At 48.5% G+C, this 22,219-nt stretch overlaps 1 protein-coding gene across 7 annotated transcripts in view; it reads left to right on the top strand.

Moving 5' to 3' along the window:
* C13H2orf42 (chromosome 13 C2orf42 homolog) overlaps nucleotides 1–12,331 on the top strand; it is a 43,481-nt gene extending 31,150 nt beyond the window's left edge. For all 7 annotated transcript variants that reach the window (XM_015112607.3, XM_015112605.3, XM_077959452.1 and 4 more), the window contains 2 exons: nucleotides 37–199; nucleotides 11,424–12,331. In XM_015112607.3, coding sequence (XP_014968093.1) covers nucleotides 37–199; nucleotides 11,424–11,632 — 372 coding nt within the window. In that variant the 3' untranslated portion in view covers nucleotides 11,633–12,331. The remainder of the gene's footprint in view (nucleotides 1–36; nucleotides 200–11,423) is intronic.
* The last annotated feature ends 9,888 nt before the right edge of the window (nucleotides 12,332–22,219 follow it).

Here is a 22,219-nt window from a genome sequence, read left to right on the forward strand (position 1 = left end):
TTCTCTCACCCTTTTTTGGTATGTCTTGGTGTCCAGATGCCCTTGGAAATCACCCGTAGCTTTATCCAGAACCGAGATGGGACTTATGAGCTGTTTAAATGCCCTAAAGTGGAAGTAGAGAGCATAGCAGAAACCTACGGTCGTATAGAAAAACAACCAGTGCTGCGACCCTTGGAACTAAAAACTTTCCTCAAAGTTGGTAAGTGAACTTCAAAAGCGCATCTTCCTTTGAGTGTCAGCTTGTGTACAGTACAGTACACTGTCCAAAGCTTTGGATCTTGACCTTAAACAAAGAAGACACATTCATTCACCTTGTAAAGACAATCGTGGGATAAGGTATTTTGTTTCATTCGAACCAGTGTTTTCAAAAATAAAATTGCAGGCCAGGTGCTGTGGCTCACGCCTATAATCCCAGCGCTTTGGGAGGCCGAGACAGATGAATTGCTTGACGGTAGGAGTTTTGAGACCAGCCTGGCCAACATGGTGAAACCCCGTCTCTACCACAAAAATACAAAACTCAGCCAGGCATAGTGGCGCGTGTCTGTAGTCCCAGCTACTCGGGAGGCTGAGGCACAAGAATCGCCTAAACCCAGGAGGCAGAGATCTCAAAAACCACTGCGCTCCAGAGTGGGCGACACAGTGAGACTCAGTCTCAAAAAAAAAGACTTGCTGAATGAATAAATGCATGCCAGCCGTAGTTTTAACTAATTTAGCTTTGTGATATATCTATTGGCTCCCCTTTGTTTCTTCAGTTGTGCATTTATTCTTCCAGAAGAAATTTAGAATTTTTAATTATTCTGTCAAATTCTTGTGAATATTATATTTTTTGCTGCTCTTTTGAGTGAAATATCTATCCTGATTCTAACTTGTTATTGCCACTAACTTATTATTGCCAGTTATGGAAATCTCTTAGTTTTAGTATACTTAGTATTGAATTGGTACCCTTGATGAAGTCCCAGTAGTGATAATAGTAAATGAAGGCTGGGCACAGTGGCTCATGCGTGTAATCCCAGAGCTTTGGGGGCTGAGGCAGTAGGATCACTTGAGGCCAGGAGTTCAAGACCAGCCTGGGCAATATAGTAAGACCCCCACTCTACTTAAAGAACAAAAATTAAAATCTGTTCTAAGTCTGTAGTTTTAGACTGTACTTGAATTTCATCTGCTTTATGGTGTTTTCCAAATCAGATAACTGGCTTTTATCAGTTCTGAATTTTTTTTTTTTTTTCGGAGAGGGAGTCTCGCTCTGTCACCAGGCTGGAGTGCAGTGGCATAATCTTGGCTTACCACAACCTCCGCCTCCCGGGTTGAAGTGATTCCCCTGCCTCAGCCTCCTGAGTAGCTGGGATTACAGGTGCCTACCACCACGCCTGGCTAATTTTTTGTATTTTAGTAGAGACGGGGTTTCACCGTGTCACCCAGGCTGGTCTCGAACTCCTGAGCTAAGGCAATCTGCCCACCTTGACCTCCCAAAGTGCTAGGATTACAGGCATGAGCCACCGCCCCCGGTCCTAAATTTGTTGTAAATTAATAATTTCTCTTTTTAAATTTTTCCTAATATTTTCTTGGAACTATTTTTGTAGCTTTTAAAAGGAATACTCGGCCGAGCGCAGTGGCTCATGCCTGTAATCCCAGCACTTTGGGAGGCCTAGGCGGGTAGATTACTTGAGGCCAGGAGTTCCAGACCAGCCTGGCCAACGTGGTAAAACCCCGTCTCTACTAAAAATACAAAAATCAGCCAGGTGTGGCTGGGCATGGTGGCTCATGCCTGTAATCCCAGCACTTTGGGAGGCTGAGGCGGGCAGACCACGAGGTCAGGAGATCAAGACCATCCTGGCCAACATGGTGAAACCCCATCTCTACTAAAATGCAAAAAATTAGCCGGGTGTGGTGGTGCGTGCCTGTCGTCCCAGCTACTCAGGAGGCCGAGGTAGGGGAATTGCTCGAACCCAGGAGGCAGAGGTTGCAGTGAGCCCGAGATCGTGCCATTGCACTCCAGCCCGGGTGAGAGGGCCAGACTCTGTCTCAAAAATACATAAATAAATAATAAAAGGAATACTCAATTTTTTAAATTAATGTTTGATAACATTTAAAGTTATTATCTGAATCATCTATAATTACAGTTTAGTTTCTGTCCTCAGTACCTTGTATTTAAAATTTCAAATTGGTTGAGGCTTTTGATCTTCATATTCTTAGTTATCAATTTCTAGTTTTATTGTTTTGAGGTCAGAAGACGTATCTTTAATTTCTTTCTTTTTTTTTTTTTTTTTTCTTTTTGGAGACCGAGTCTCACTCTGTCACTCAGGCTGGAGTGCAGCGGTACGATCCTGGCTCACTGCAACCTCCATCTCCCGGATTCAAGCAATTCTCCTGCCTCAGCCGCCTGAGTAGCTGGAATTACAGGCACATGCCATCATGCCCAGCTAATTTTGTATATTTAGCAGAGACAGGGTTTACCATGTTAACCAGGCTGATCTCGAACTCCAGACCTCTGGTGATCTGCCCACCTCAGCCTCCCGAAGTGCTGGGATTATAGGCGTGAGCCACCAAGCCCAGCCTTAATTTCTTTCCTTTTAGGAATTTTAAAATGTTTTTTCACTAACAACATATGATATGAATTTGTGCTAGCATAGATGTTATTTATCCAATGTAAACTCGTATATAGTTTTTGTTTGTTTGTTTTTCAGACAGAGTCTTGCTCTGTCACCCAGGCTGGAGTGCAGTGGCACGATTTCAGCTTACTGCAAGCTCCGCCTCCTGGGTTCAAGTGATTCTCCTGCCTCAGCCTCCTGAATAGCTCAGATTACAGGCGTATGCCACCACACCCAGCTAATTTTTGTATTTTTAGTAGATATGGGGTTTCGCCATGTTGGCCAGGCTGGTGTCAAATTTCTAACCTCAGGTGATCCACCCACCTCAGCCTCCCAAAGTGCTGGGATTACAGGCGTGAGCCACCGCACCTGGCTATATATACCTTTTAAATCAGTCATTTTATTTGGGTGTTTAATTCCTCTCTGTTACCTCTTTGACCTGCCAAAGACTAGAAAAGTCATTTTACCATTTTCTACTAAAATTGTTTCCTTGAATGACTTCTTATATTTCTAAAAGCCTTTAATTATTTTAAATGCAGTGTTGTTGGTACATCAGAGTTATTGCCAGATGTTGTTAATGTAAATTGTATGTTATCAACATAAAAATAACTTTTGCCCTAAATTCTTTGTCCAGTATTACAACCATGACACCAACTTTCTTTTGTTTTTTCTGTTACGTTTTAAAATTTTTTTTTTTTTTTTTTTTTGAGATAGGGTCTTGCCCTGTTACCCAGGCTGGAGTGCAGTGGCACAATCATGGCTCACTGCAGCCTCAAACTCTTGGGCTCAAGTGATCCTCCCACCTCAGCCTCCTGAGTAGCTGGGACTACAGGCACATGTCACCATTCCCAGCTAATTTCTTTTTATTTTTAGTAGGGACAAGGTCTTACTCTGTTGCCCAGGCTGGTCTTGAACTCCTGGGTTCAAGCAGTCCTCCTGCCTCAGCCTCCCAAAGTGCTGAGATTACAGGCATAAGCCACCATGCCTGGCCTGTTTTTTATTTTTTTAATGTTTGCCATCCATTTAGTTTTAACTTTTTTGTGATATTGTTTTAATTGAATCTATCTTTTTTCAGAGACAGGGTCTTGCCATGTTGCTCAGGCTGGAGTGCAGTGGCTATTTCTAGGTGTGATCATAGTACACTACAGCCTTGAACTCCTGGGTTCAAGTGATCCTTCCACTTGGCCTCCCAAGGAGCTGGGACTACAGGCACACACCACCAGGCCCAACTTAGATGAATCTTTTATCAACATTATATAGTTGGTTTTTACTTTTTCTAATTTTAATAGTCTATCCTCTTTATATTTATTATAATTGATATAGTTGGTCTTCTGTGTTAATTTTTTTTTTTTTTTTTTTTTTTTTTTTTTGAGACGGAGTCTTGCTCTGCCGCCCAGGCTGGGGTGCAGTGGCCGGATCTCAGCTCACTGCAAGCTCCGCCTCCCAGGTTTACGCCATTCTCCTGCCTCAGCCTCCCGAGTAGCTGGGACTACAGGCGCCCGCCACCTCACCCGGCTACTTTTTTGTATTTAGTAGAGACGGGGTTTCACCGTGTTAGCCAGGATGGTCTCGATCTCCTGACCTCGTGATCCGCCCGTCTCGGCCTCCCAAAGTGCTGGGATTACAGGCTTGAGCCACCGCGCCCGGCCTTCTGTGTTAATTTTTGCTAAATGGACTATGTTCTCTGCCTTGTCTTCATAGTTTTTGAAGGTGATACCATATTCTTTTTTTTTTTTTTTGAGACAGAGTTTCACTCTTATTGCCCAGGCTGGAGTGCAATGGGGCAATCTCGGCTCACTGCAACCTCTGCCTCCTGGGTTCAAGCAATTCTCCTGCCTCAGTCTCCCAAAGAGCTGGGATTACAAGGCATGTGCCACCACACCCAGCTAATTTTGTATTTTTAGCAGAGACAGGGTTTCTCCACATTGGTCAGACTGGTCTCGAACTCCCAACCTCAGGTGATCTGCCCACCTCAGCCTCCCAAAGTGCTGGGTTATAGGCATGAGCCACTGCACCCGGCCAGTGATACCATATTCTTATGTTTAGTTCTACTAGTGTTTAATTTTGAATTTTTCTTTCTTTTCTTCTTCTTTTTTTTTTTTTTTTTTTTTGAGACGGAGTCTTGCTTTATCGCCCAGGCTGGAGGGCAGTAACGCGACCTTGGCTCACTGCACCCTCTGCCTCCCAGGTTCAAGCAATTCTCTTGTCTCAGCCTCCCCAGTAGCTGGGACTACAGGCACCCACCACCATGCCCGGCTAATTTTTGTATTTTTGGTAGAGATGGGGTTTCACCATATTGGTCAGGCTGGTCTCGAACTCTGACCTCAGGTGATCCACCCGCCTCAGCCTCCCAAAGTGCTGGGATTACAGGCATGAGCCACCATACCCGGCCTAATTTTGTATTTTTCAAAAGTATTCTTTAACCTGAGTTTGTCTATGTTTAAATCTTTGATCTGACAGGGCACAGTGACTCACACCTATAATCCCAGAACGTTGGGAGGCTGAGGTTGGAGGACAGCTTGAACCCAGGAGTTTGAGACCAGCCTGGGCAACACAGGGAGACCTCATCTCTATAAAAGAATTTTTTTTTTTTTTTTTTTTTTTTTTTTTGAGACGGAGTCTCGCTCTGTCGCCCAGCCCAGGCTGGAGTGCAGTGGCGCGATCTCGGCTCACTGCAAGCTCCGCCTCCCGGGTTCACGCCATTCTCCTGCCTCAGCCTCCCGAGTAGCTGGGACTACAGGCGCCCACAACCGCGCCCGGCTAATTTTTTGTATTTTTAGTAGAGACGGGGTTTCACCGTGGTCTCGATCTCCTGACCTTGTGATCCGCCCGCCTCGGCCTCCCAAAGTGCTGGGATTACAGGCGTGAGCCACCGCGCCCGGCTATAAAAGAATTTTTAAAATTAGCTGGGGGCTCCTCTGCCTATGAAGTAGCCATTCTTTATTCCTTTACTTTTTTTTTTTTTTTTGAGATGGAGTGTCACTCTATCTTCCAGGCTGGAGTGCAGTGGTGCGATCTCAGCTCACTGCAAGCTCCGCCTCCCGGGTTCATGCCATTCCATTCTCCTGCCTCAGCCTCCCAAGTATCTGGGACTACAGGCGCCCACTACCACACCCAGCTAATTTTTTTGTGTTTTTAGTAGAGACGAGGTTTCACCATGTTAGCCAGGATGGTCTTGATCTCCTGACCTCATGATCTGCCCGCCTCGGCCTCCCAAAGTGCTGGGATTACAGGTGTGAGCCACCGCGCCTGGCCTGAGATACAGTCTTGCTCTGTCACCAGGCTGGAGCGCAGTGGTGCAATCTTGACTTACTGCAACCTCCACCTCCCAGGTTAAAGTGATTCTCCTGCCTCAGCCTCCTGAGTAGCTGGGACTTCAGGCCCGTGCCACCACGCCCAGCTAATTTTTGTATTTTTAGTAGAGACAAGGTTTCACCATGTTGGCCAGGATTGTTTTGATCTCTTGACCTTGTGATCTGCCCGCCTTGGCCTCCCAAAGTGCTGGGATTACAGGTATGAGCCACCACGCCCAGCCTCCTTTACTTTCTTAATAAACTTACTTTCAAAAAAAAAAAATTAGCCAGGAATGGTGGTACATGCCTGTGGTCCCAGCTACTTCAGAGGCTGAGGTGGGAGGGTTGCATGGGCCCTGGAGGTCGAGGCTGCAGTGAGCCATGATTGTGTCACTACACTCCAGGCGGGGTGACACAGCAAGACCTTGTCTCAAAAAAAAAAAAAAAGAAAAAGAAAAACTTTGATTCTCTGGAATTTATCATGATGTAACTTATGTAAGTTATAGATAAGGTTCCACCACCTTTTATTTTCTTCCAGATGGTTATCTGGTTGATACAAACCATTTATTATAAGAAACACTTATTTGTTTTTATTTCAGTAGTTACAAATGCCATCTTTATCTTAGGCTAACTAAATTCCTGTTCTATTTGTGTCTATTTCTAGTCTTTCTGTTTTGTTCCTTTAATCTGGCTAGATGCATGCCAGTACCACACTCTTTTGGTTATTATGGGTTTGTAATATATTTTAGAACCATGTCAGATTTTTTTTTTTTAGTAGAAATTTCTGGCCGGGCGTGGTGGCTCACACCTGTAATCCCAGCACTTTGGGAGGCCGAGGCAGGCAGATCACGAGGTTAGGAGATCAAGACCATCCTGGCTAACACTGTGAAACCCCGTCTCTACTAAAAATACAAAAAATTAGGCCAGGCGCGGTGGCTCAAGCCTGTAATCCCAGCACTTTGGGAGGCCGAGACGGGCAGATCACGAGGTCAGGAGATGGAGACCATCCTGGCTAACCCGGTGAAACCCCGTCTCTACTAAAAAAAGTACAAAAAAAAAACTAGCCGGGCGAGGTGGTGGGCGCCTGTAGTCCCAGCTACTCGGGAGGCTGAGGCAGGAGAATGGCGTAAACCCGGGAGGCGGAGCTTGCAGTGAGCTGAGATTTGGCCACTGCACTCCAGCCTGGGCGACAGAGCGAGACTCCATCTCAAAAAAAAAAAAAAAAAAAAAAAAAAAGCCAGGCATGGTGGCGGACGCCTGTAGTCCCAGCTACTCAGGAGGCTGAGGCAGGAGAATGGCGTGAACCCAGGAGGCGGAGCTTGCGGTGAGCCGAGATCGTGCCACTGCACTCCAGCCTGGGCGACAGAGCAAAACTCCGTCTCAAAAAAAAAAAAAAAAATTTCTGGCCGGGCGCGGTGGCTCAAGCCCGTAATCCCAGCACTTTGGGAGGCCGAGACGGGTGGATCACGAGGTCAGGAGATCGAGACTATCCTGGCTAACACGGTGAAACCCCGTCTCTACTAAAAAATACAAAAAACTAGCCGGGCGAGGTGGCGGGCGCCTGTAGTCCCAGCTACTCGGGAGGCTGAGGCAGGAGAATGGCGTGAACCCGGGAGGCGGAGCTTGCAGTGAGCTGAGATCCGGCCACTGCACTCCAGCCTGGACGACAGAGCGAGACTCCGTCTCAAAAAAAAAAAAAAAAAAAAAAAAACAAAAAAACATTTCTTACACAGATGGGGGTCTCGCTATGTTGCTCAGGCTGGTCTTGAACTCCTGACCTCAAGCGATCCACCCTGGTCCTCCCAAAGTGCTGGGGTTACAGGCATGAGCCACTGTGCCCAGCTGACCATGTAGATTTTAATTCTACTCTTTGTGGTTCTTGAAATTTGGCCTTTTCTTGTTTGTCTTCCTTTTACTCTCATCCAGCTGCCTTTTCTTCCCAGTCTGGGCTCTCCTTATGATTCTGGCCTTATTTCCATAAAGGCCAGATCTTATTTTTTTCTTTTGTGGATGCTAAACAGTTCCCTGAAATTTCTGGTTTTTTTTTTTTTGAGACACAGTCTTGCTCTGTCACCTAGGCTGGAGTACAGTGGCGCGATCTCAGCTCACTGCAACCCCCACCTTCTGGGTTCAAGCGATTCTCCTGCCTCAGCCTCCCGAGTAGCTGGGGATTACAGGTGCCCACCACTATGCCCAGATAATTTTTGTATTTTTAGTAAAGACGGGGTTTCACCACCTTGGCCAAGGTAGTCTCGAACTCCTGACCTCATGATCCACCCGCCTCGGCATCCCAAAGTGCTGGGATTACCAGGAGTGAGCCACTGCACCCGGCTGTTTAAATTTTCTTTTGGATAGATCAGTCATTGCTTTCCCTTCCTTTAATTCTTCTAGTTATTTACTCCCTTTTCCTTATATAGTTTTTTTTTTTAACTTCCTGTTCTTTTCTTTTCTTATTACTGAACAGATTAAGATCTGTCCAGACTTTGGGAGGCCAAGGCGGGCAGACCACGAGGTCAGGAGATCAAGACCTTCCTGGCTAACACGGTGAAACCCCGTCTCTACTAAAAATACAAAAAAAAAAATTAGCCAGGCATGGTGGCGGGCGCCTGTAGTCCCAGCTACTCGGGAGGCTGAGGCAGGAGAATGGTGTGAACCTGGGAGGCGGAGCTTGCAGTGAGCTGAGATCGAGCCACTGCACTCCAACCTGGGTGACAGAGCAAGACTCCATCTCAAAAAAAAAAAACAAAAAAAAACACAAGATCTTTACAGACTCAAATTTTGGTAACAGGCAGATTGCTTGGGATCACTCCTGCGTGATGGCTGGCTCCCTCTCAGATCTGTATGTGAGGTGCTGATGCAAAGTTCTCATATCTATTATTTCTCTTTCCTACCACAGTGGCATCTCCTGAACATCTCTGCCTCCTTCATTGCTAATAATGGAATATAGGAAAAAACACACAAAACTAAGATTCCCCACATACACAGTTTTCAAGGGTTTCTCCTCTTTCTCCCACCCAAATTGCTTTCCTAGTGCAGACTGTACTTTCCAGAACACACTCTGCCACTGCTATTCACTTTTTTTTTTTTTTTTTTTTTTTTTGAGGTGGAGTCTTACTCTGTTGCCTAGGCTGGAGTGCAGTGGTGTGATCTCAGCTCACTGCAACCTCTGCCTCCCAGGTTCAAGCAATTCCTTTGTCTCAGCTTTCTGAGTAGCTGAGATTACAGGTGCGTGCCACCACACCCAGCTAATTTTTGTATTTTTAGTAGAGACAGAGTTTCACCATGTTGATCAGGCTGGTCTCGAACTCCTGACCTCATGATCTGCCCGGCTTGGCTTCCCAAAGTGCTGGGTTTACAGATGCGAGCAACTGCACCTAGCCCTGCTATTCAACTTTAACCATGCACCTACCCTCCCCCAAGTCCCCTTTGCAGTCATCAAGAATTCAGGTACATGAGTGGGGAGGGGGTGTGTGTGAGATGTTCTAAAGGAAAGGAAGTGGCACTACTCATTTGCTGCTGTGTACAAGTAGTAGCCAGGGCACAAACAGTGAGAGAGAGAGAGTATTTTCCTGCCTTTTTCCATGTAGCCTCCCTTTATGAAGGAAAGATGGGATATGCTATGGCCAAAGTCTGGGTGGATTTCTTTCTATCCATCTCCACCTGTTTTATATTTCCTCCCAGAAGCTGCCAGTGGTCTTAATGTTCATCAGTTGTGAGTTTTCATCTTTTTCTATGTCTTCATTGATATTTAAGTGAAAAGTTGGCAGCAACTCCAGATATCATTTGAAATGGAAGCTAGAATGTCTGTGACTAACATGAGCTAGATAATACCTAACATTTATATTCTATGACTAAAAGAAACCAAACAGACCAAAATACCCTGCCAATAAGGTTGTTAGTCCAGGGTGGATGGATGCTTTGTTTCTCATCATATCAGTGATATCTTAGTCTTTGTGGGAAAGAAAGGACCAAAAGAAGTTGAGGGAAGGAGTTTAAACGGGGTGAGTATTTAGGCTAAAGTGGAGAGAGAGTAACACAGTGAAGTGAAAAGTAAAATGTAGGCCAGGCGCAGTGGCTCACACCTGTAATCCCCACACTTTGGGAGGCCGAGGTGGAAAGATCACCGGAGGTCAGGAGTTCGAGACCAGCCTGGCCAAGATGGTGAAACCCTGTCTCTACTAAAAATACAAAAATTAGCTGGACCTGGTGGTGCGTGCCTGTAGTCCCAGCTACTTGGAAGGCTGAGGCGGCAGAATCACCTGAACCCAGGAAGCGGAGGTTGCAGTGAAACAATATTGCCACACTGTACTCCAGCCTGGGCAACAGAGCAAGACTCCATCTCAAAAAACAAAAACAAAAAATAAAAAGTAAAATACTAGCTTATGAAGTCAAAGGTTAAGTAGTGCTGAGAGAAAAATGTGTATACATTATTAATCAGGGTCCTCTCCTCCATCCTTTTGTTTTTTTGTTTTTTGGGGGTGTTTTTTGAGGCGGAGTCTTGCTCTGTTGCCCAGGCTGGAGTGCAGTGGTACAATCTCAGCTTACTGAAGCCTCCATCTTCTGGGTTCAAGCGATTCTTCTGTCTTAGCCTCCGAAGTAACTGGGATTACAGGAGCACGCCACCACACCTGGCTAATTTTTGTATTTTTAGTAGAGACGGTTTTGCCATGTTGGTCAGGCTAGTCTTGAACTCCTGACCTCAAGTGATCCACCTACCTCAGCCTCCCAAAGTGCTGGAATTACAGGCATGAGCCACTGCCCCTGGCCCATCCTTCTTGTTTTCTTATATTACTTTTTTTTTTTGAGATAGGGTCTCACTGTATTGCCCAGGCTGGCATTGAATTACTGGGCTCAAGCAATCCTCCCACCTCAGTCTCCCAAGTAGTTGGGACTAGTGGCACATTTCACCACACCTGGCTAATTTTTTTGTAGAGATAGGGTCTCACTTTGTTGCATAGGCTGGTCTTCAACTCCTGGCCTCAAGCTATCCTCCTGCCTTGCCCTCCAACACTGTTGGGATTACAGGTGTCAGCTACCATGCCTGGCCTAAATATATAGTTTTAACTTCATGATGGCTAGGTGTAGTGACTCAGGCCTGTAATCCCAGCACTTGGGAGTCTGAGATGGGCGGATCACAAGGTCAGGAGATCGAGACCATCCTGGCTAACACGGTGAAACCCCATCTCTACTAAAAATACAAAAAATTAGCCAGGTGTGGTGGCACACGCCTGTAATCCCAGCTACTCAGGAAGCTGAGGGAGGAGAATCGCTTGAACCTGGGAGGCAAAGGTTGCAGTGAGCCAAGATCACGCCACTGCACTCCAGCCTGGGAGACAGAGTGAGACTCCGTCTCAAAAAAACAAAACAAAAACAAAAACTTAATGATTATCAATAAATCTGATATCCCAGTCACCACTGAATTTATAAACTTCATTCCGCCTTCTGATTATCAAAGCTGAACAGACTGCTCCAATTCCAGACACTTTTTCTTGCAATTAGGAACACCTATTAAAGTGTACTAATACTCCTTTTTACTCTTTAGGCAACACTTCCCCAGATCAAAAGGAACCAACACCTTTCATCATCGAGTGGATCCCAGATATCCTTCCCCAATCTAAGATTGGCGAGCTGCGGATCAAGTTTGAGTATGGCCACCACCGGAATGGGCATGTGGCAGAGTACCAAGACCACCGGCCTGCCTTGGACCAGCCCTTGGAACTGGCCCCTCTGACCACTATCACTTTCCCCTAAGGCAAAACAAGAGAATAATCTTTTGCTGCTTAATTTGCACATCCCCACCCCTTGACAACTTTAAATACTAGTTACGCACTTAGATGGCCCTGTTCCTTAGTGAACTGCTCTTAGCTAAGATGCAAATTCTCAGTGCTTTCAAGTGGATTCTGCTGAAGAAAATCTCTTGTAAATAGCCTTTTTGGTGCTGCTGTGTACAGTCTTCATTATGCATTGGGCAGTATTTCTGGCTAGAGTTTTAAAAGGAACAGAAAGAAAACCAGCTTATTTTCCTTCTTATGAACTCATTTTTAGCGTTTATTTCAACCTTTTGCTAATTATCTGAGAAATTTGCAGCACTCAGCCATACACGAACAGTGTTGGAAAGTTAACACCCTGGCTAGGGCAGAATGTTAAAGACCATCTTGGCAGAGTTCCAGCCATGCTCTTTATTCTGTTCTCAAAGCACAGCGTCACTAGTTTTTCCAAATTATATCATGGTCACCTTTTTATAAAATTTATAAATTTTGGGGGGCGGGATTTAACTGATAGTGATACAGGAAAAAGAGATCTAGATGTCAAGGGAATATTGCTATTTCAAACTAATGCTTGTAATAGCTTGTTCACTTAATATTTGTATCTTTATATGTTCTCCAAACGGTAAAATTCAATTGCTGTTTCTGAGTTCAATGATCACAGAATAGAGATACTGAAAAACTCGGAAGTATAAGCCTATCTTTAAGGAGGAAAGAAGGGGCTGGGCGCGGTGGCTCAAGCCTGTAATCCCAGCACTTTGGGAGGCCGAGACGGGCGGATCATGAGGTCAGGAGATCGAGACCATCCTGGCTAACACGGTGAAACCCCATCTCTACTAAAAAATACAAAAAAACTAGCCGGGCGAGGTGGTGGGCGCCTGTAGTCCCAGCTACTCGGGAGGCTGAGGCAGGAGAATGGCGTGAACCCAGGAGGCGGAGCTTGCAGTGAGCCGAGATCGGGCCACTGCACTCCAGCATGGGCAAGAGTGCCAGACTCCGCCTCAAAAAAAAAAAAAAAAAAAAAGGAGGAAAGAAGGGAATGAACATTTCTTGCATGCCTACTATGTGCCAGGTACTTTCTTTGTTTTTGTTTGTTTTTTGAGATGGAGTCTCACTCTGTCACCAGGCTGGAGTGCAGCCAGGCTGGAGTGCAGTGGCACGATCTTAGCTCACTGCAACCTCCGCCTCCCAGGTTCAAGCGATTCTCCTGCCTCAGCCTCCCAAGTAGCTGAGACTACAGGCACCCCCCACTACGCCCAGCTAATTTTTTTTTTTTTTGTATTTTTAGTAGAGATGGGGTTTCACTATGTTGACCGGGCTGGTCTTGAACTCCTGACCTTGTGATCCACCCGCCTCAGCCTCCCAAAGTGCTGGGATTATAGGCGTGAGCCACCGCGCCCGGCTGTAACGAGGTACTTTCTCGGCTCACTGCAAGCTCCGCCTCCCGGGTTCATGCCATTCTTCTGCCTCAGCCTCCTGAGTAGCTGGGACTACAGGCGCCCGCCACCTCGCCCGGCTAGTTTTTTGTAGTTTTTAGTAGAGACGGGGTTTCACCGTGTTAGCCAGGATGGTCTTGATCTCCTGACCTCGTGATCCGCCCGTCTCGGCCTCCCAAAGTGCTGGGATTACAGGCTTGAGCCACTGCGCCCGGCCTGTACCAGGTACTTTCAATTGCAAGTGACAGAAAGCCAGTTAACCAGCTTGGGCAAAATAGGCATGAATAATAATCTTTTGCTGCTTAATTTGCACATCCCCACCCCTTGACAACTTTAAATACTAGTTAGGCGCACTTAGATGGCCATGTTCCTTAGTGAACTGCTCTGTGACTGGTTTGTGGACACTAAAGTCGAGCTAGACAACCATACTGGGCTGGAGCTGATGTGGCTGGGCCTCAGGACCTGTGGAGCTAGGGTCCATCTGACCCATTTCTGCCTCTCTCTGGGGCTTCATTTGATCTCAGCACAGAGCAGCCCCTCCTGGTAGGAATTCTGGCTCCTGAAGTGCCTGAATGTTGGCTTCCTCACTGGAACAGGACTGACTGCTCCACTCTCTGATCCAAAAGGCAGAACCCCTCCCACCCCCCCCAAAAAAGGCACTGATTGGCCTAACAGAGGGGGAGACATTTTTGGTAAGAGAGGTGCTATGCCCCTAAAAGAGAAGGAATAACCACATTGTGTTGTCTACCCTGTATGATTGAGGGGCTGGTTTGTGTCAGCTCCTAAGTGCATCAGACAATGGGGGAAATTGTTGAGAATCCAGGGAGGTGCACAGAGACCTAGAATTTGAATTGGGCTTCAAAGGAGAGGAAGGGTTTGGATAGGTGTGGAGAAGATAAAACTAGATGAGGCATGCCAGGCACAGTGGCTCACGCCTGTAATCCCAGCACTTTGGGAGGCTGAGGTGGGCAGATCACGAGGTCAAGAGATTGAGACCATCCTGGCCAACATGGTGAAACCCCGTCTCTACTAAAAATACAAAAATTAGCTAGGTGTGTTGGCACACGCCTGTAATCCCAGCTACTTGGAAGGCTGAGGCAGGAAAATCGCTTGAACCTGGGAGGCAGAGGTTGCAGTGAGCCAAGATCGCGCCACTGCACTCCACCCTGGCCACAGAGTGAGACTCTGTCTCAAAAAACAAAACAAAACAAAACAAAAACTAGATAAGGCAAAGTCTTGCCTGAAGAGCAGGAACACTCAAGGAAAGACCGTGGTTGGCCATTCTGAGAAATCCTTCAACCTGAGAATTTGGAGGACATCACTCACAGCTTTTTGACAAAACACACCTGTGGGTGACAGGCAGATGCCTGGTCTAGTAATACCTGACAGACTCAGAAGAACCACAGGGCCATAAAACACACAGGTGGCAAATCATCCACCCAAAGAGGACTCTACTCAAGCAGTCAAATCTTCCCTGTAGTACCACTCCAGCACAGTATCACAGCCCATCACAATCAGGAATGGAGTTCAGAGTCCCTCCTTTTTTTCTAACTTGACACCCTCTCTACCAAGTCAAGCACAGGCCTAGGAGGACCAGTACAACTGCTGCACCAACTCCCAGCCTCCAGATACCTCTGGGCCAACATCAGTGTTGATCTCATTTTGGGCCTGCCCCACTCTCAGAGTGGTCCTAGAAACTCTCACAGCAACACTCCTCAAACCCCACATCCACCTACCTCCCCACCCATACACATTCCCACATTTACTGTCCATTGCACCCCTCCTCCATCAGTCAATGGGATCTCTAAGGACTGCCCAGCTGCTGCCTCTCCAAGCTAAGCCACCATTTGAAGTCTGGAGAGAACAGCTTAAGACCCTCCATACCCACGCGGCCTGCTGTCTACCGCATAGACTGATCATTCTCAGACTGAGTGTATCAATAAGTCAGAGGGACGCCTTCTTAACTCTTCCTCCTCCAGGCAACGTGGCTGGACCCCCCAACATCATGGTCATGATGAGAACAACAACTTGCCACTCCTCCACCCAGAACACTTTGCTTCTAATCTACTACGGCCCTGCCTCTACCAGTACTACTATTGTCTCAACAGATTGCATATATATATACACACAATTTATTTGTTTATTTTTTTTGAGATGGAGTCCCACTCTGTCACCTAGGCTGGAGTGCAGTGGCGCAATCTCGGCTCACCACAACCTCTGCCTCCCAGGTTCAAGCTATTCTCTTGCCTCAGCCTCCTGAGTAGCTGGGATTACAGGCACACACCACCATGCCCGACTAATTTTTTGTATTTTTGGTAGAGATAGTTTTCGCCATGTTGGCCAGGCTGATCTCGAACTCCTGACCTCAGGTGATCTGCCTGCCTTGACCTCCTAAAGTGTGCTGGGATTACAGGTGTGAGTTACCACGCCCAGCCAGATTGCTAATATTTAGAAGCTACTTGGGGACCTCCAAAACTCTTTAACTCCAAGAACTATCCACCCAAGAGATCTGTAGGCATGCCACCTGACTTTCAAGGTACCAGATGTCATCAGCCCTGTGGCCTTGTGGACCCACTAATTCCCAATCACCTAATTTCATCCCATCTTTCAGTGACTGCTGTCCTGGGCTGGAGTCAATGCCCTGCCCTTCCCTCCAGCCCACATGTGCATACGCAAGCACACATCATACATACTCCAGCCCTCATCCAACAGACACTGTTCTGTCAGAACCTCAGCCAGCTCCTCCTATCCCTGGTTCTCCCCTGTCCGAAAATGCCCAGAATATGCCCTCAGCTAGAAGAACCCAGAGAAGTCTCTATACTCTGCTGGAGGGGATGGGCAGGGGTTACTCTCCCCAAGCTCTGTGAATTATAACAACTAGGTACCCTCTAAGTCATAGACAACACAAAAAAGTCAGCCACAGGGGGGCAGCCCTTCTGTCTATTAGTGAATTTTCTCAAGAGATCTGATTACCTGCTTCACCTATTTCTTCTTCATTTATCTCCCGGATTCTGATTTCCCGGTTTTCCTGTGTGGCAGATCATATTTTCTGACACTCGTAGTATTTTTTTTTTTTTTTAGACGCAGTTTCGCTCGTGTTGCCCAGGCTGGAGTGCAATGGCACGATCTCGGCTCACCACAACCTCCGCCTGCCGGGTTCAAGCAATTCTCCTGTCTCAGCCTCTCCAGTAACTGGGATTACAGGCATGCGCCACCCATGCCCGGCTAATTGTGTATTTTTAGTAGAGATGGGGTTTCTCCATATAGGTCAGGCTGGTCTCGAACTCCCGACCTCAGGTGATCCGCCTGCTTCCGCCTCCCAAAGCGCGGGGATTGCAGGCGTGAGCCACCGCACCCAGACTTGATTTTTTTTTTTTAAATCCTCCTTACCGACCTTGCTCCCTGCCTGCCTGACTTCCCATCATCCAGTTCTGCAAGCACCCTTCGCATCTACCATCCCACCTGCTGTACCAAGGGAGCAGGATCACTTATTTACAACAGCACTTCTCAAACTTTAATGTGCACAGGAATCACCCAGCGACATAGTTAAAATGCATATTCTGATGTAGAAGCTTTATTTTTAAAACTTTTTGAGACAGTTTCGCTCTTATTGCCCAGGCTGGAGTGTAATGGAACAGTTTTGGCCCACTGTAACTGCTGTCTCCTGGGTTCAAGCCATTCTCCTGTCTCAGCCTCCCAAGTAGCTGGGATTACAGGCACCCGCCACCATACCCGGCTATTTTTGTATTTTTAGTAGAGACGGGGTTTCAACATGTTGGCCAGGGTGGTCTCGAACTCCTGACCTCAGATGATCCACCCGCCTTGGCCTCCCAAAGTGCTGGGATTACAGGTGTGAGGCATCGCACGTGGCCCGATTCAGAAGTTTTAAGAGTGTGATCCAGGATTCTGCATTTCCATCAAGCTTCCAAGTGATGCCTAAAGTGCTGGACAGCAGGGATGCTGCTGGCCTGCAGACTGCACTTAGAGTAGCAGGTCTAATGCCTGACAGTCAGGTAACGTCCCTCCCACCTTTCACTGTCACTCATGGGGAGGGCCGTGCTGGAGATGGGTGGCACTGGAGATGGGTGGCACTTAACTAGTGGCCAGGGCTTTGTGCCACTCTCTCATGAAATTGCTCCAACTGGTGGGGCACTAGCCTTATTCCTTATAACTAGCTCCCCACTCAGCAGTTCAAGAAGTACAAATGGATTCTGTAGCTCTGTGAATCCCCTGCACAACTCTTCACTGTCTTCCCCACTCCCACCATCTTGCAGGTTGACAGCTTAGAGCCTGGGTTTGAAACCCCAGTCTGCCACTCTCATGCGCAGCCTTTGGCATGACTCTGAGCCCCCGTTTCCTCCTCTGGATGATTTGAATAGTGATTAGATACCCTGGAGGAATCGCTCATTTTGTCTATTGTTTGACCTTTTCCTCTTCTACCTGGTCCTATAAATTAGCCTTGAAGCTGAAAAGTGCTTTTTGTCCCTTCTTAGGAATCCTTGTAGTTAATACCACTGTATACAGTCAGACCACAATTTTGTTTCATGAAAAAGGCTGGAAGTAAACATAATGAAAGGTTAAAGATGCTTGGGGGTGCTAAGAATCATTTTCTACCTATCTTTTCCCTTTTCCCCCGAAGTCTTCTATAATTAACAATATTACCTTGATAGGTTTGAAAACAGTCAAAGTAAAATAAAGGGCATGAAATCAAGCTTCCAACCGCTCCACTGAGAACAGAAGAGAAAGAGAAACGCGCCGACAGCGCCGGGCTGGGGCTGGTCACGCGGCAGCCGCCCCCTCGCCTCCGCCAGATGACGTAAGTCACGTTCTCCTCTCGCCCGCGCCGCCGCTTCCGGGGGCTCGGCCGCTTTGCTTCCACCAGGCGGCGCCGCAGGACGCTCAGTTGCCAATGCCTCCTGCGCAGCCGCCCTGGCGCACCGGACACGTCACCACCTTCGCGTCTTTTCTGGAGAGCGCGGGAATGCGAGCGCTGGAGGGTGGTGACGTCACCGGGGTTCCCCGCGTGGCTCGCAGGGGCGGGGCCAGGGACGTGGCGCGCTGCGGCCCGCCGGGGGATGGGGAGGAGGAGGAGAACGGAGAGGGGGAGGGGAAGGAGGGGGGAGGGGAGACCAGCGGGACGGGGAGGGGCGAGGTGAGTGGCGCCGATGCCTGGGCCAGCCGGGGCTGGTCGGGCCGCGCCCGCCTCGTGACCCACCGTGGGGCTGCGCTGCGGGAAAGGTGCTGACTAGGCGGGCGCGCGAGCTCAGCAGGGAGGGGTGCGGCCGGTCGGCGGCTGGCCGGGCCCCGACTTCCTGGCACCCTGGGCGACCGCTCCCTAGTGCGAGCGGGACCACGCCTGGACCGGGGCCCGCAGGTCCTCCAGGGCAGCGGGGGCGACTTGGGGCACGTGGGCTCGGGCCGCACCTCGAGTTCGAGACCGCGCGGCGCTGCGGTTAAAGAGTCGTAGCGTCCGGAGTCAGGTCCCGCCCCACCTGGGATACCGTCGCCCTGCCGCCCCCCGGTCTACGCCCGCCCTGGGCAGCTCCAGCCAGGTCGGGGAGGAGGAGGGCGCGCGCCGGGAGGGCCGCCCCTGTCTGCGACTGGTGGCCTGGAGCCCGCGGCTCAGGCTCTCCCCGCCGCGGTTTTTCCCTTTGTACAGCGGGATCCGCTTCGCACACTTAGTCTCCGCCTAGCCCATGGTGGGTGTTTTGTCAAAATACGCTGATTTCTTTTCCCCTTCTTCCCCGCCAGTCCCGAGAGCCGGTCTGGAAGGGCACTAACGCCTGGTTAGTCCTTTAAACAAAAGGCTTTGTGTGTTTTGCGTATTGGCTGTTAATAGAAGTTTCCCTTTTCTAGGTGTGAGCTCCGCACCCGCGAGTGGCTTTGGTTAGGAAAAGGTGGCAGAGGGCCCTTCCCTGAACTGATTAGTTGAGCCTGGGACCTGATCAGAATTGAAGGAGGAGTGTTACCAGAATTTTCTCTGTGCCCCTGCACCTGCGTAAGTGCTTATGGCTGGGAGCCCTGTCTAGGGCACACACTACCTTGAGGCGCCCTTCACTTTCTCCTCTTGCTGCCCCTTCCCAGAATCTGGTACCTCATGACATGGCTGTGGTCAAGTCATCGTTCCTGGGATGGTCTGACCCCTGGGGACACGCCAGCCTCCAGGAGCTTATATGAGGCTGGCCTACCAGAGTAGAAAGTGCAAGGCCATCTCCTGGAAGGAGGAACATGAATGAGTCCTGAAGTGCTTGTGTCATGTATCAGGGGTTGTGCTAGATTTTTCTTTTTTTTTTTTTTTTTTGAGACGGAGTCTCGCTCTGTCTCCCAGGCTGGAGTGCAGTGGCGCGATCTCGGCTCACTGCAAGCTCCGCCTCCCGGGTTCACGCCATTCTCCTGCCTCAGCCTCCCGAGTAGCTGGGACTACAGGCGCCCACAACCGCGCCCGGCTAATTTTTTCTATTTTTAGTAGAGACGGGGTTTCACCGTGGTCTCGATCTCCTGACCTTGTGATCCGCCCGCCTCGGCCTCCCAAAGTGCTGGGATTACAGGCGTGAGCCACCGCGCCCGGCCCTAGCCACCGCGCCCGGCCCTAGATTTTTCACATGAGTGAACTCATTCGATGCCCACAGCTGTCCTGTGAGCTAGGGGGAATCATCATCCCTCTATGTAGATGAGGAAACTGGTTCCGCCGGTTTAAATAACTCACCTCATATTTCACAGCAGGGAGGTGATAGTTGTAGGGCTTTGACAAGAAAGCGTCAGTACCTGGTCAGACCTCTAGGGCCATCTTGGAGGGTATAGGTGAAAGCATGTAACACCGTGGGTTTCCCCCTCTGTCACCCCATTCTCTTGGCCACCCCTGCCATTTATATCAAGGCAAAACCAGGTTGGGTGACAGATGGATAGTGTTTGAGGCAGAAGACCAAAAGGCAAAGACAGGGCAGTTCCTCCCACTCCTCACCCCACACGCACACACTTTGCCTTGGTCATGGATGGGTTAATGGAAGGACTCCTGTGTATCAGACTTGGGCCTTTTTTTAGCACCATCTGGCAGAAGTCACCTCTCCTCACACCTGCTGCTTCTACAAAACATTGCTCACTTGCCAGTCTGCAGTGCAAAAGGCAGAAGTGTGGTGCATGTGTAACTTGGATTCAGTGGACCCCAGAGACAATTGTGTTGTCTGCATTATGTTGCGATTAACAGCCCATAGACACTGCTGTGTTGTATGTGGAACCACAAAAGACAAGACAAAAGCAACAAAAGCAGAAGTACCCTCTCCTTTTAAAATTATCTTGTTGCTGGGCACAGTGTCTCATGCCTGTAATCCCAGCAATTTGGGAGGCCGAGGCGGGCGGATCACGAGGTCAAGATCCAGAACATCCTGACCAACATGGTGAAACCCTGTCTCTACTAAAAATACAAAAATCAGCTGGGCGTGGTGGCGCGTGCCTGTAGTCCCAGTTACTCAGGAGGCTGAGACAGGAGAATTGCTTGAACCTGGGAGGCGGAGATTGCAGTGAGTCAAGATTGCACCACTGCACTACAGCCTGGCAACAGAGGGAGACTCCGTCTCAAAAAAGAAAAAAAAAAATCTTGCCTACCGCATTGGATAGAGGAATTCCCAGGAGAAGGCAAACAAATAAGGGTGCAGGCATTTGTCCTTCAAAACCTAGGCGGGCGGATCACGAGGTCAGGAGCCAAGACCACGCCATTGCACTCCAGCCTGGGCAACAGAGTAAGGCTCCATCTCCAATAAAACAAACAAAAAACCCAGGGCTTTGTAGGTAGATGCTTTTTGGCTTTGAACAAGGCAGGTAGCTTCAGTGTTTCAGATCAAGAGAGTGGATGTAGGTTGAACTGGGCAAATCACTTGAGGTCAGAAGTTTGAGACCAGTGTGGCCAATATGGTGAAACCCTGTCTCTACTAAAAATAAAAACTTTAGCTGGGTGTGGTGGCCTGGCCCAGGGACCCTTTAAATGGGGAGTGAAGCCAGGGGAGGTGGCTCATGCCTGTAATCCCAGTAATTTGGGAGGCTGAGGTGGGAGGATCCCTTGAACCCAGGAGTTCCAGACCAGCCTGGGCAACATGGTGTAACCCCATCTCTGTAAAAGAAAACAAAAAACAAAAACACTAGCCAGCGTGGTGATGCACGCTTGGTAGTCCTAGCTACTTGGGAGGCTGAGAGTGAGAGGAAAGCTTGAACCCTGGAGATTAAGGCTACAGTGAGCTGTGATCACACTCCAGCTTGGGCAACAGAGAGAGAGCCTGTCTCTTAAAAAAAAAAAAAAAAAAAAAAAAAAAAAAAAAAAAAAAAAAAAAAAACGGCAGGGGGAGTGAGTTTTTCTGTTGCTTTCTTTGCTGACAAAGCGGCCCTTTGTGTCACAACATACTTATTGAAACCTGCTGGCCAGGCACGGTGGCTCAAGCCTGTAATCCCAGCACTTTGGGAGGCCAAGGTGGGTGGACCACTTGAAGTCAGGAGTTCAAGACCAGCCTCAACATGGAGAAACCCCATCTCTATAAAAATACAAACTTAGCCGGGCGTGGTAGTGCATGCCTGTAATCCCAGCTACTTGGGAGGCTGAGGCAGGAGAATTGCTTGAACCTAGGAGGTGGAGATTGCGGTGAGCTGAGATGGCGCCATTGCACTCCAACCTGGGCAACAAGAGGGAAACTCTGTCTCAAAAAAAAAAAAAGCGCTGGGCGTAGTGGCTCACACCTGTAATTCCAGCACTTTGGGAGGCTGAGGCGGGAGGATTACGAGGTCAAGAGATAGAGACTATCCTGGCTAACACGGTGAAACCCTGTCTCTACTGAAAATACAAAAAATTAGCGAGGCGTGGTGGTGGGCACCTGTAGTGCCAGCTACTCAGGAGGCTGAGGCAAGAGAATGGCGTGAACCTGGGAGGCGGAGCTTGCAGTGAGCCGAGATCGTGCCACTGCACTCCAGCCTGGGCGACAGAGCGAGACTCTGCCTCAAAAAAACAAACAAACAAAAAAAAGCCCTGCAAGGCATGGGCCCTTGGGAGCTTTTAGTCTAAAAGGAGAGGGGCTGGAAAGTGGTTGTAATTTAGGTGAAGTCTAAGCAACTGGGTTATAAACCAGTTTGGCAGACTTAACAGGAGGGGTTTGGCC

Source organism: Macaca mulatta, chromosome 13 (assembly GCF_049350105.2).
Source record: "Macaca mulatta isolate MMU2019108-1 chromosome 13, T2T-MMU8v2.0, whole genome shotgun sequence".
In the NCBI taxonomy this organism is placed as follows: domain Eukaryota; kingdom Metazoa; phylum Chordata; class Mammalia; order Primates; family Cercopithecidae; genus Macaca; species Macaca mulatta.